Raw genomic sequence first — 14,768 nt, 5'->3', positions numbered from 1 at the left:
TCTGTCTGTGATATTTATCGGTACTTTTGAGGATCTTGAATGGTAGGATTCGATTTTGATTGTTTTCATTCGTATACAGGGTGTCCACAAATTACCATTCCAAATTCAATCCATAATAAATAAAAAAAAAACATTGAATGAAATGGGATACAATGATGCGGTTTGATGCTTGTGAATGAACGAGCATTTCTCAAAGATTCATTTTCAAGATCATAATATCTCATGCATCCCCATTTAACATCACTTGGTCTCGATAAACCAGGCAACACTACTCTTTATTGTGGGGATGCTATTTGCAGTAAATGTGATGTCATGCATCACAGGTGATAACTGGAAAACAAAGTAAAATAGAACTTTGAGAAATTGTTGTGTTCTTTCTTCGGTGTTATATTCTATCCAAATATGTTGTTGTTGTTTAATTGCCGGATGTTGAGAGATTGTGAGTAAGATGATGATGCAAGGGGGAGGGGCACGTGGAACGTGAGGGAGACACTGTCTTAACGGACTGGAGATATGTGAACGTTACGTGCTGCGGAATAAATGGGCTTGTGCCTTGCAATCATTCGCATTGTTTCATGTCTGTTCAGCAACATAACAGAATATTATTTGTTTGAGAAATGTTATGTATGTATGTTGTCTTACTTGGAACCTCCTTATCATTACTGATCAGTCAACCTCTCGAATCGTGTTTTTACCATGTTTGATTTGACCCTTTGCATGCTGCAATGTTTACGGCCGCATGGTTCCTGTTGCTTAATTTATTTTTATCATAGGGCTGTGAATTTCTCATGGTATTTGCAAAAAAAAACCACCTTGGATGTCAAGTTAGACTAATAACTAAAATTAAAACAAAAGATTGGTTTCAATTATTTTCATCTCATCGCAAATCTGTGGTCACAGCACACCAAGGTTTAAAAAAACCCCACTTTCGATTCCTACCAACCCTAAGCTGTTAGGGTTTTTGTCACCTTCAACTTGCCATGAATGTACTGCTTATGTCAGTTATGCACATATATAATATATCATGGTTATATATACCTCTGATAATTCCAAGTGCACTGGCCCATAAGCTGAGTTTTGATGTTTAACTGATTTTGAGCACGTAATCTTTTTTGACAGAGTCGCCGGGCCGAGGCATCCGGATTGGATTTGATACTTTGGTGTAGGGCTCCATCCAATGTAGATTGGGAGAGTGCTCGTAATGCTCCACATGTTTTGATTTACCCACCGATCGCATCACGTGCCTTCTGGTTGAACGGTTTGTATTCGCGGGAACAATCGTTTGGGTGGCAGCCGGAACGGTTGTTCTTTGCTGAATATGTGTTTTTACCGTGTGAAACATAATCTGGCCATAACAGTCAGGCAGTGTGTCTGATTATATATATATATATATATATATATATATATATATATATATATATATATATATATATATACATATACATATATCGTGTGTGTGTGTGTGTGTGTGTGTGTGTGTGTGTGTGTGTGTGTGTGTGTGTGTGTGTGTATGTATGTGTATGTATATGTATATATATATATATATATATATATATATATATATATATATATATATATATTTTGTTACGGCTGTGGAAATTCGCATTACACCAGAAAGGACCCTCAGGTGAGATATCTTCATAGGTACATGTGTAGTTAGCCTAAACCCGTTGTATAGAGGGAATTTATGTGATTCATCCGGGCTGCGACGCTTTGAGTTGGCCATTTTTTCTTTCTCTATTGTTATTTTCGACCATTAAGCCGCCAACAACACAAACAGCCACGACCCTTACCTTCACAACTCCATCCTGCAAACATCGCATCACCGCCATCCCCAAACGGCACCATAACCATCAAACCACCACCGAAAACCCTCCACCACCTTCGCCTCTCTCCTTCACAACCAATAACCCCACCACCTGTGAACACTGAACGTCGGGCTGTCTCGGGCCCGTTCAGCAATTGGTGCCGAGCGCACCGAGCCACGAGCGCGGGTGGTGGCCTTTCCTAGGGGAAATTCAGATCAGAAACGGTTCACGCCCACTTCTCCCCCGTCCAATTGGCGAGCGCGGAGCAGCTTGGCCCCGCCTCCAAGAATGTGTATGTGAAGTCCGTATATGCAAATTTTAGGATCAGGAGAGGTTCACGCCCATTTTTGCCCAACCAATGGCTGACCGGGGGGGGGGCGGCGTGGCCCCGCCTCCAATCGCGTTCTGATCCTAAAATTTGCATATTGGCTTCTCCTGAGCGCTATAAAGGTGCGAGCGGAAGGCGACTCGGGCGTTTGAGTTGAGGTCGGAGGAGAGTGTGGAGCTGGAGAAAAGAAAGAGCGATTGAGTTTTGGAGTTGCTGGAGAGTGTCGTCGAGAGGTTGCTCCTGGGGGACAAGGAGCGTGCGTTGGCGGAGTGGAGTCGAGTGCGCGTGCTGGAACTGCAAGCAAGGGAGCTCGGGTCCGAGGCAGGAAGGACGGCGGTCGGCAACGAGGTTGCGGTGTGGGGGATCGCTCGTCTTGTCGCGGGACCCAAGCCAGCCAGCCACTCCCCTCCCCCAGGGCATCAACAATTCCCCCTTTTCCCCCATGCTGAGATAGTGCAAAAGGGGGCCCCGTTCTCAACCCACCCCAAACGTCGTGCCAACGAAACCCGCCAAGGGGCACGGAGTCAGGGCACAGCGGCGCGGCCACATTTTGTGGCTTGCCCGCCAACGCGTCACGAGGACGCGGGTAAGACCTCCCCGGTCTCGCGGACCTGGCCGCTCCTCCAGGTCATGTGCACATTTGGCCTACGGGCCTGTCTGCCTCCTTGTCTGTGAGGGTGGCTTCTTTCTTTTCTTTGAGGTTTTTGTGCAAATGTCTGTGTTGGCGCCGTCTGTGAAGTAAAACTGTACAAGTGTTGCCGTGTGTGCGCGTAGTCGGTTTTAACTGCTTTTTTTCTTGGATTTGCTTTTTGTGAATGGCTGTATATACGTGCTCTCTGTGTGCTGGGAAATAAAATGCTTGCTTGTTGAACTATGCCCGTTTCGCTTTGTCTTTCCTCCATTGACTCTCCATCCTGCTTCACGTAAAGGGTTCGTGGCGGGTGCAAGATCCCGATAAATAATCTGAACCATCGAGGTCGACAATAACACCGCTCGGTTATCCCAATAGTACGGAACGGGCCGCCCAAGTGGCTCGTGTCCGGAGTCGACCTGCGGTGAGATACAATCGCCCGGTTTACCATCCACGTGGGTACTTAGGTAGGTCGAGTTTGGCGAACAACCCTATCCTACGCGGGTGGCCGATTGGCACGATCGTGGTGAGGTCGAAAGGCCCACCCGTGACTAGCTCCCGGCGTTGGTCCGAGAGGGTCACGACAGAATTGTCCGTCCGGTGGCGACGTGCCGCGATTCGAGTTACGCGGCCGTTCGCATGCTGGCGGGTGCGAATTCGCAACAATATATATGTATGTATATATATATATATATATATATATATATATATATATATATATATATATATATATATATATATATATATATATATATATATATCTTCTTCTTCTCCTTTCGGCTGCTCCCGTTAGGGGTCGCCACAGCGGATCATCCGATCCGCATAGTGATTTGGCACATGTTTTACGCCGGATGCCCTTCCTGACGCAACCCTGGTCGCCTCTTACGACACAGGGATATGGTACACCTATTTTAACCGGGGTATACACCGGCCCAGTATACTGGTACTCATTTCGCCGACCTCGGAAGGATGACAGGCTGAGTCAACCCCCTGGTGTATTAATTCAGTGGCCCAACGGGGCTTGAACTCAGGACCTTTTGGATCCCAAGCCGCTGCCCTAACCACTGCGCCAACACACCAGGCTATATATATATATATATATATATATATATATATATATATATATATATATATATATATATATATATATATATATATATATATATATATATATATATATATATATATATATATATATATATATATATATATATATATATATATATATATATATATATATATATATATATATTTGGCACACCCCTTTTTTTGTTCCACCATCAGATTTTTGTCACTGCATGAAATGAAACAAGCTTTGACATATATAGTAATGATATTATTGTCTTCCTTAAGAGGCCTCTCAAAATTCGTTTTGATGATTATGGTAGTTAAAACGTTCATGTTCTCCATTTGCAAAATGGGAGGAATTATTGCACAAAAAAGAAATAAAAATGTTTCCCATTTTTTAGAGGACCACTAAGATGAGTTCAGCTCATAGAATCATGCTCCATTTGGGGAGAAAACAGTTGAGTTCATACCTGACTAATTTGCACTTTCCATGTGCAGTAGTTTCTTCACAAAACCATGACTTTCTGACCAGCTAAAATCTACAAGATATGAATATGTAGACGAAACTGATCCAGCCTTTTGGATCACTTTAAAGTAAGGTGCCCTATAATTTTAATGCGCTCTATGGATCCTCCGGAAATCACGAATGGTACACGTTGTGTAGTCACTAAACTATGTGGTAATGTCATCGAAGTGGAAAACCTGAATGATAATCAATGGATAAAAATGATATAATATATTGTTTAAAATACATTCATGCTATCTGTCTTTTACCATATGTTGCCAGTGATGCCCGTCGAAGACCGGCACCTTTACTAGTGTATGTGTATATAGATATATATATATATATATATAGATATATATATATATATATATATATATATGTATAGATGTATATATGGATATATATATATATATATATATATATACATACATTTATATGTATATTTATATGTATATGAAGACCACAAGGGGAAAACCGGTGATGTCGCTTTTTATAAATTTCAGGGTTATTGCACCTGCCAATAGTTGGCAACAAAAGGTTTCCTCTCACAATATTACTTTAACAAATAACCAGGGGTGTCACAGAATTTATATGGTATATAGTTTAGCCGTGCAATGAAAAAACAAGTGTTGTCAAAGCTGAACAAGTAGAAACCCAGAGTTGTCAGTACTTTACTGCTAGTTATCTCCCTTTCATTCATGTTAACTGTTCCACCATAATATTCAGAGTTGAGAAACTAAAAAATGAAAGGTTGTAAAACTTTCACAGCATAAACTCTGAGCACTACAATAGCCTATTTGGTTATATCATGGATCTATTATTTTTGATCACAGGTTTTGTGTTCTGCAAAGTATTAAAATGAAAGTTTTCACTCAGATAAGATTGGCTTTCTGCATCATTCATGTTAACTGTTCCATCATAATATTCAGAGTTGAGAAACTAAGTTATAAAAGGTTGTAAAACTATCACAGCATAAACTCTGAGCACAACAATGGCCTATTTGGTTATATCATGGGCTCCATAGTTGGTGCATATCGTGGTTCAAGCCTGGTCAAACCTTTATGGCAACTTTTATGGGACCCACGCCGTGGCTTAATGGTTAACGCGCCTGAGTACCCATCCTCATTCGATGTACCCACCACCCAATCAACCTGCTTAAGTATATGAGGGAGTCGCATGAGGTGACTTCGGCTATCGCGGGGTGGTTTATCCTTGGTTTCCTCCCGGTTTTCCATAATATTAAGTAGTACGGAGTAAGAAATGGAGAATCCGTCATCATATAAGCGAAATACCCTTGAGTATGGCGTTGAACACCAATCAAACAAAAAAAACAATGACCGTTTAATGTTGAAAAAAATAATCTGTGATCACCAAAGTCATGTTAATGTATGCGAATAACCAACAAGTATGAATTTGCTACACATCCTGGGTTAAAATTGCATGGCAATTATTAAACAAGGGAAAAACCAGTGATGTCAGTTTGCAACATTGATTCGTTCTTTGCTCTTAAATTAAATAACACAGAAGCTTGGCAAATGCTACATGCTTAATTTGATCGGCCAATGATCACTCTTCCTTTTATTGGAAAAGAAATCTATATGACAGTTATAAAACAGTCCATCAAAGTCTTGAAACTTTGTTTTTCACTTTCTTCAAAATTGACTTATCCTGACATCTCTGGTTTTCCCCTTGTGCTCTTCATATATATATATATATATATATATATATATATATATATATATATATATATATATATATATATATATATATATATATATATATATATATATATATATATATACCCACTTTCGATTCCGACCAACCCATTTTTTGTCGCCTTCAACTTGCCATGTATGCACTGCTTATGTCAGTTATGCGCATATATAATATGTCGTGGTTATATTTAGCTCGGATATATATAATTATATATATATATATATATATATATATATATATATATATATATATATATATGTATATACATCTGTATATATACTTCCAAAATCATGAAGCCATATTGTGCTTTCTTTGCATTTGTTGTGCAGGCTCATCCTCCACTTCCTGACTTTTGTATCAGTTATTCTTTATTCGTGTTTTTTTTTTTTTTACTTTCACCATTAAAAAATGTTTTTGGTTATGATTGCCGTTGCTTAAATTATGCTTGTAATGTGGCTCCTTGTCTGCTGCTTACACACTTTCCATAGCATCATTTTTTTTCTACGGTTTCTAAGGTTCATGGAAGAGCAGTCACAGACACAAATCACACAATCACATGACAGACAGAGAACCCTGACAACACATGTCTTGACATCAGACAAACATGGCCATTGACCTTGGTGGACGTTTCTTTCTGGAACACCCTGGGTGCCAGCGGTACCATGCAGTGGCAGCATTTTGCTTTCCACAGTCAGCAAATAAATTTTCAGGATGGAGCTGCCTCCCCATGGGATGCCAACACACAGGGTTTGTCCATGCTATATTCTCTAAAATTTAGTTTCAAGTGTTGAGGGAGGAGCATGTACCATTTTTGAAGTCTTTATTACGACTCAGCCAGGGTTGGAACCAATTAAACTGCTGACCTCGGAGCTTACATTCAAAGGAAATAATTCAATTATAGATTTTGGCTTTCACAATGGAACAAAGGTGCTGTTGACCCTCTGCAGGATATTTGCCTTCCACTTTGCATACACATGGCCTAAGAGCATATTTTCATTGCAGTTCCTAACCACTCTTCTATTCGTTGGAAAATGTGCCATCCATTTATTATTGCACGCACATGACTTTATGAGCATATTTGATTGGTGGTTTCAAAGCATATCGGATCTATGAATTTGAGATGATGCCATAAGTTTGGGAACTTTATCAAAACATCCATGGCAAAATGCTGGGAGCTAATAGAATATGAAATAGCCTTTGGAAATTACTTTTTGGTTCATTCCATGAAGAAAATCCTCTACAACCTCTGATTTTAAACCTTAAGATGAACCACCAACCATAACCGTGAATAACTAAACGACTACTAATCGGTGCCACCATTCACTGGTGGGGTTACTCTTCATTATCCAATGAGTGACTCATGTTTTTGAAGGTCTGTGTTTATAGTACTTCCATCAAAATGTTTTACTTAATTTCAAACCGATCATTGGGATTCTTTCACATTAAAAAAAAAAAAAACAGGGATTTCCTGCTTTGCTTTGGATCACGTGCCGCGAGGTACATGTAACAGGTTCACATTTCTGTTAATCTTGATATCATAAATACAATTATTACTATTATTCTCTTTGGTTTTATAAATTCATAGCTCAACCTATTGTGGTAAGCATGGGCCATTTGTGTTCACATTGGTAAGCTCCTGGTAAACTCATGATATTTAAATGGCACAAGTAGTTCCATGTGCTTTAATGTACCCTGACAAGTTAGGTTTGCTCGTTTTTGTTAAACCTTTCCCACTGAACATAATATACAACAAGAAAAAGCATTAAATGCAATTGTAAAGAATTGCTGGAGTATATAGATTCCGATAGACCTGAGAATGAGCAATCTATATTCAAGTAGATGTACGTGTGGACACTCAAACACTCATTCACCGACACAGATCGATTACAATAGAGTACACATTTTGGATGAGGCAAAAAATAATAATTTCATGTAGAACCCAAAAAATAAAAATAAAACTATTGTGAACACAATGTATATGTATGTTGCAAAATGTGGAGAACCTTGTGCACCAGCAGGGTCTTCAACAACAATCTGACAGTAAAATGATGATTACACTGAGACAGGTTCTGCTTCCAAAGGCAAGAAATCCAAATCCTCAAGACGACTACTTCTGCAACATTTGAACTAACAAAACTTCTGGGAAGCTAATCCAATGTCATCACGACGAAGTCACTGCTGTCAACATGGTATCGCACTCCTTGAGTGACGCTCCTACTTTCGAGTTATTTTGTTTATTTTGAAATTCACACACTTCCCACCTCCCTGTGCTCCCTACCCCCTTTTCCCACTCCTTCATATGTGCATGACTGATTCTCCACTGGCACTCATAGCAATTGATGAAAACAGGACACAAATGTGTACCACAGTTTGTCACAAAATGTGCCTCTTGAACACAAGATGTGCACGAAAGCGGCAATTGTACAAAGCGTAATGAATTTCTGATAGAAATATTAAACAATGACTCATAAAAAGCTACCTCAAGGGTTTTAAAGAAAGATATAGGTTGGAAGTTACAGGAAGTAAAGAGTTGTTACAAGGTATGAGCATAATATCTGGACAAAATGTTAAGTTTGCGTGAGGTCTCGTATTGAAAGGTAAGATTTACGAGGATATTTTTGGAAGAGGCGTTTGTCAGATGCGCTTCAAGAATGCATGCCCCATGCGACTTACGGTCTGTGCAGAAAGCTCCGATGTATGACGTCATTCTGCAGTCACAGGAGATGCCACCCCACTGCTGCATACACGCACCATAATTTGCACACGAGTGCTCACGGCATGTTGTATCTGGAACAACTGCACACGACAGAGCACACGCAAAATAAGTTCAAGGCAATATTCAGACCTACTCCACCCAATTCACTTGTTCTTGTCACCATTACGCTTGTTCTTGTCACCTCCCTAATTCACCCACCAAGTTTTGTCAAAACTCCTCCATAGCTTTTTTAATATCGTGCTATATATCGCTTTTGGCTCTGTCACTCAATGGCAAAGAATTACTTAAAAATCGGGGCAATGGCCCTGGGCACTCACCTGGTGGTGGCTGGATAAGAAAACCAGGGAACCATTGGTAGGTGTGGATGACCCACAAATTATGTAATGGAGAAGAAAGTAAATACGTATGGATTTTTTTTTAATGCCGTGAATAAGCTTTGATAATCACAGGTGATGAAGGTTGTGGTCAAGTTTCATCAGAATTGTGTGTGTAGTTTCTGAGAAGAATGAAAATACCTATTTTGGGGGCAACCCCCACGATGCCCACCCCACCCCCGTACACCTCCTGAGAGCCCGATATTTTTTTTAATGTCATGAACAAACTTTGGAACATACCAGGTGATGAAGATTGTGGTCAAGTTTCATCAAAATCACGTGTGTAGTTTCAGAGAAGCTGCAAGTACTTGTGGAATGACAGATGTATGGATGGACAGACTGACGACACGCCATCCCATAAGCTTCCCGGAATTACGTTCCAGCTGAGCGAAAAATTATTGTCGCAGGAATCAAACCTGGATCTTTACCAAATTCTTTTCAATTTGTCCTTGTCACACACCCAACCTGTCCACCAAATGTCATCCAAATCCATCCATAACCTTTTGAGATATCCTGCTCACAGACAGACAGACAACCAAACAGGGGTGAAAAACACAACTTCTGTCCACCTTTGGTGGTGGAGGTATTTAGACCGGAATACGCGTCTCCATGAAAGCTATTGTCGGTCTGCATTGGTGGACTTGTTAAACGATGGATTCTTTCAACTAAAAGTTCATAACCACCGAGGAAAATGAGTTGCAGATAATGTCAGATCAAATGACAGCCGAAACTCGTGTCCCAATGTGGGAAATGTAATCTTTTTTTTTTTGTTGTTGATCTATAATATAAAAGGAGCTCAGTCTTGGCATGCCTGCGTCCGTCCGTCCCTGACTGTGTGTGTCCGTCCAGCCATCAAAAATTTTCCTACAGGGGACATCACGAATCGAGCCCAATCTGCAAACAGTATGATGTAGTTGAGTAAGGTGAGGATAGATGGGCCGGTTTCAAACAGTACGATATAGTTGAGGAAGGTGAGGATAGAGGGGCCGGTTTCAAAGAGTATGATGTAGTTGAGTAAGTTGAGGATAGATGGGCCGGTTTCAAACAGTACGATATCGGTGAGGAAGGTGAGGATAGATGGGCCGGTTTCAAACAGTACGATATAGGTGAGGAAGGTGAGGATAGATGGGCCGGTTTCAAACAGTACGATATAGGTGAGGAAGGTGAGAGGATAGATGGACCGGTTTCAAACAGTACGATATAGGTGAGGAAGGTGAGGATAGAGGGGCCGGTTTCAAACAGTATGATGTAGTTGAGTAAGTTGAGGATAGATGGGCCGGTTACAATTTATATTAAAACAAAAAATCTTAGTCCTTCATCTTCTTTTTCACATATAATAATGGTGAGTCTCATTCAATCCCGTTTATAATCTACATATTACTAAAACTCTCAAAATATATATATATATATATATATATATATATATATATATATATATATATATATATATATATGAATGTTCCCAAAATACAGCCAAAACGATACAAGATAGCATAACATTTTTAGGCCCACATTACTCACCATTCTCCTGCAATGTACAGTATCAAGTTTTGTTCAAATCGAGTAAATAAAAAATTATTAAAAAAATCAATTCCCGATTCAGTCAAGTACTCTTTGGAAGAATTTGATCAATGCAAACAACTTCAGCGGTATAGTTCACTGGAGCTATCTATTTTTTTCTTCTTCAAACTATTTATTTTAAAATCTCAAACATTTAGTATATGTGGTGTCCGAGGCGCTGCGGAACATGGGGGAGCGAGAGCGTAGCAGTAACTCCGCTTTATTGCGCGTCCGGGTGTACATCACTGCCACCCCGAGCGGGCGAGTCATGATATACGAAAACCCAATCACGTGATACAGCACACTCCTCCCCTCGTAAAATGACAATTCCAATGATGAAACGACAAGTATAACATGACCAAACGAAACCAAACAACATTCAAAATCCTCCAAGTACCGCGGCCGTTTCCTGTCCCATATCAAAACTGCGCAGCAGCGTCGGACACGACACCGCCCCACTCACCGACCCTCCAGGTCGCAGCAAATCCAGTCTGGACCACAATGCCCGTCCATAGAGACGAATGGCAGGAGAATCGCCCGTGACAGGATGAATAGCATTCCTGTATTGGAGCAAAAAGACATCGACCACCGTCTGCACAGGTGCAACACCCCCCCCCCCCTCCTGCGCAAAGCCCGTTTCAACATCTTAACAAACGACTCCGCCTGCCCATTTGTCGCAGGATGATACGGTGCGGACCTTAGATGTCGAATACCATTTTGACGCACAAACTCATCAAATACACCTGCGATGAACTGCGGACCGTTATAAGAGACCAGAAACTCAGGTAATCTTTTATTAGCAAAGATCGTCCGCAGTTTTTCTACTGTAATGTTTGCTGATGTATGCTGCATTACTACAACTTCCGGCCATTTAGAGAATGCATCGATCACAATCAAAAACATTTTGCCATTCATCGGCCCCGCAAAATCCACATGGACCCTCTGCCAGGCCCTGGCTGGGGTAGGCCATAGTCCCGAAGCTCAATGCGGGTTATCAGCATCTGTTTGACACGTGGCACAATGCTTAACCAACTGCTCAATGTCTTTGTCCAACCCCTGCCACCACAACAGGCTACGAGAAAGACTCTTGGTCTTCACGACGCCAAGGTGACTGACATGCAGTTCTTACAAACACCGCTGCCTGAACTTTGGTGGAATCACCGCCCTCATTCCCCACATAACGCACCGTTGGACCAACGACAGCTCCGATGCGCTCGACATGAAAGGCTGAAATGCCGGTGTTGAAGGGACATTGCTCAAATTCCCCGTAGAAATCGCCTGGACGACAAGGGCGAGCACTGGATCATGAACCGATTCCACCGCGACCTGTTTGGCCGTGATCGGCCCGCTTTGGACCTGGCCCAGCGCGAACACATCAACCCGATCGGCCGACTCAGATGCAGCTGGACCCTCCGTGCAAGGCAAGCGTGAGAGCCCGTCGCAGTTCGCATGCTTTTCGGTGCTCCGGAACTGAATATCGTAATCGTGAGCAGCAAGAAAGACACCACCATGGTATTCGCGCGGCCGCTACCACCGGTACCCCGCGTTCTGGTCTCAGGATGAATTGAAGCGGTTTGTGATCCGTCTGCAAAGTGAAATGCCGCCCCAGCAGGTATTGATGAAATCTCCGCACACCCCAGACAAGGCTGAGAGCCTCGCGCTCAATCTGGGCATAGTCCCGCTCTGCTGCGGACAGGGTCCGGGATGCAAAACAAACAGGCCGCTCGGAACCATCGTCCATCCTGTGGGAGAGCACTGCCCCGATGCCATATGCAGAGCTGTCGCATGCCAATAAGAGCGGACGCGCAGGCTCGTAGTGCACGAGGAGCGTATCCTCTGTGAGCAGCCGCTTGACACGGTCGAACGACGCCTGGTGTGCAGGCCCCCAGGCCCAGCGCTTGTCCTTCCTGAGCAACCGCGTTAACGGCGCAAGCTGTGAGCTGAGCCCGTGCACAAACCTTTGGTAATACTGTGCAATACCAATGAACGAGCGCAGCTGCGTCTTGACGCGAGGCAGTGGCATGTGCTAAATCGCCTCCACCTTCCGAGGGCCTTTCAAAAGCCCTTCTGGCGTGATGATGTGCCCGAGGTATTCCAAGCGCTGCTTGAAGAACGCGCACTTGTCCCTGTTCAAGCGCAGGCCGCACGCTTCCAGCTTCGTCAGCACTTAGGCAATGTTCGCAAGGTGCTCGTCCGCCGTTTTCCCCGCAATGAGCACATCGTCCAGGGAGGTTTGCGTGGGCAGGCCAATGCAAACCTGATCCATGGCTTTCTGCCACAAGGCCGGGGCCGAAGCAATCCCAAAACAGAGTCGGGTATATCGATAGAGCCCTTGACACGTGTTGATTGTCAAAAGGTCGCTACTCCCAGGATCCATCGGCAGGTGAAAATATGCATCACGCAGATCAAGCTTCGTGAAGTATTGACTCCCCGCCAATCGTGCATATATTTCATCGATTGACGGCAGTGGATATTGCTCCACGCTGAGCCCCGGGTTAACCGTGGACTTGAAGTCCCCGCACAATCGGATGTCTCCATTCCGTTTCAGCACCGTGACGACCAGGGTGGCCCAATCTGAGTACGGCACCCATTTGATCACTCCACAGGCCTCCAGCCTATCTAGTTCACCCTTGACCTTGTCCCGCAGGGCATATGGCACCAGTCGTGGTTTACAAAAACGAGGAACCACCCCCTCTTTCAGGAAGAGCTTTGCCTCCACACCCTTGAGTTTCCCAAGGTCGTCGCAAAACAAACCTTGATGTCTTTGAAGAATCTTCTCCAACTGATCCTCCCATCGGCTCGGCGCGGGTTGCACAAGGTGAACGGCGGCCCAATCTAGCCTGATGCGGATCCGCCAATCTCGGCCGAGTAGAGACGGACCCCTCCCCCGCACGACGTACAACGGAATCATGGCGACCTGGCCGTGGTACCGTCAGACACGTCTGCCATCCCGACTGGCGTTATCTTCTCGCGGGTGTACGTGAACAGTGTGAGGTCGGACCTGATAAGCTTCAGGTCATTGAGTCTACGCGCGGCCTGTTCGCCGATGATCGACACCGCCGCTCCCGTATCAACCTGAAACGTGATCGGCATGTCGTTCAGTTCGACTTCCACCATCATCGGGCGCGCCGCCGCAGGGCAAATTGAAAACAGGCCCATCAACGGCTGCTGGTTCCGCCCCGGGTCGCCGAGGTCGCCTCACACATCGCCGTCCATGACCTTAACGGTGGCCAACGCCCCTCGGCACACACATTTCAGATGACCCATCTTGTGACAATGTAAACACACGGTGTTTTTAAACGGGCACACACGGCGCAGCTGTCGACCTCCGCATCCCAAACACGTCCGTGGGGTCACCTCGCCGCTCGTGCGGCCGTGCGGTGACGTCTGGCCCCGGCCCGCACCGAAGGTCGTGCGTGCGTCCCGGGGCGCTCGCGACACCACGTGGGCCCCCGGGCCATCTGGCATGCCACGGCCGGCGATGGCCCGAACATCTCCGAGAGTCTGCTCGACAGCTGTAGCAGTGTCGACCGCTGAGGGGAATGTAGTAGCTCCACCCTTCAGCCATAGAATCGCCGAAACCATATTCGCATCTTGCAAACCAGAAACAAAACGATCCCTGAGCTTAGCTGGACGCCCCCCCCCCCCCCCCCGTGAACTTGCAGGCCACGGAAGAATGCTGCACTCGCACCATGAAATCCGCGACGCGCTCCCCTGTACCTTTCGCGAGGCGATCGACTGGTATCGAGCCAGCTGTAATGACTCCTCCGGCGCCATGTGTGCTTTCATCTTCTGCACAATGTCCTGAAACGACAGCCCGTCATCACTGGGCTTCTCCGGCGTCACCAAATCACTCAGCAGTCGATAATTCTCCGCCGATAGCGAGGCGAGCAAGATCGACTTCTGTTTGCTCTCGTCGACCACATCGTTCGCGTGGAAATAGCATCCCAATTGTTCTGAAAACAATTCGAAGTCGTCTCCGACGAAAACGGGCACCTGTCCGTGCGCCGTGACTCGTCCACTCAACATTCTCATCGCCAATTGTGGTGCCTGAGGCGCAGC

General features: G+C 44.2%; 1 protein-coding gene across 19 annotated transcripts in view; it reads right to left on the bottom strand.

Annotated features, from left to right (window-relative positions):
* The window catches only part of LOC147012133 (neurexin-1-like), a 1,392,023-nt gene that overhangs the window by 616,178 nt on the left and 761,077 nt on the right, over positions 1 to 14,768 (bottom strand). For all 19 annotated transcript variants that reach the window (XR_015052060.1, XR_015052059.1, XM_085858522.1 and 16 more), the window contains one exon: positions 8,730 to 8,852. Coding sequence is in view for 17 of the 19 variants with exons in the window: in XM_085858522.1 (XP_085714648.1) it covers positions 8,730 to 8,852 (123 nt within the window). In the remaining 2 variants the exon portion in view is untranslated. The remainder of the gene's footprint in view (positions 1 to 8,729; positions 8,853 to 14,768) is intronic.

The sequence above is a fragment of the Eptatretus burgeri genome, chromosome 15, assembly GCF_056783735.1.
Source record: "Eptatretus burgeri isolate ZD-2024b chromosome 15, Ebu_testis_v1, whole genome shotgun sequence".
NCBI lineage: Eukaryota > Metazoa > Chordata > Myxini > Myxiniformes > Myxinidae > Eptatretus > Eptatretus burgeri.
The sequence above is the reverse complement of the archived record's forward strand: the minus strand, read 5'-3'. Positions and strand labels throughout refer to the sequence as shown.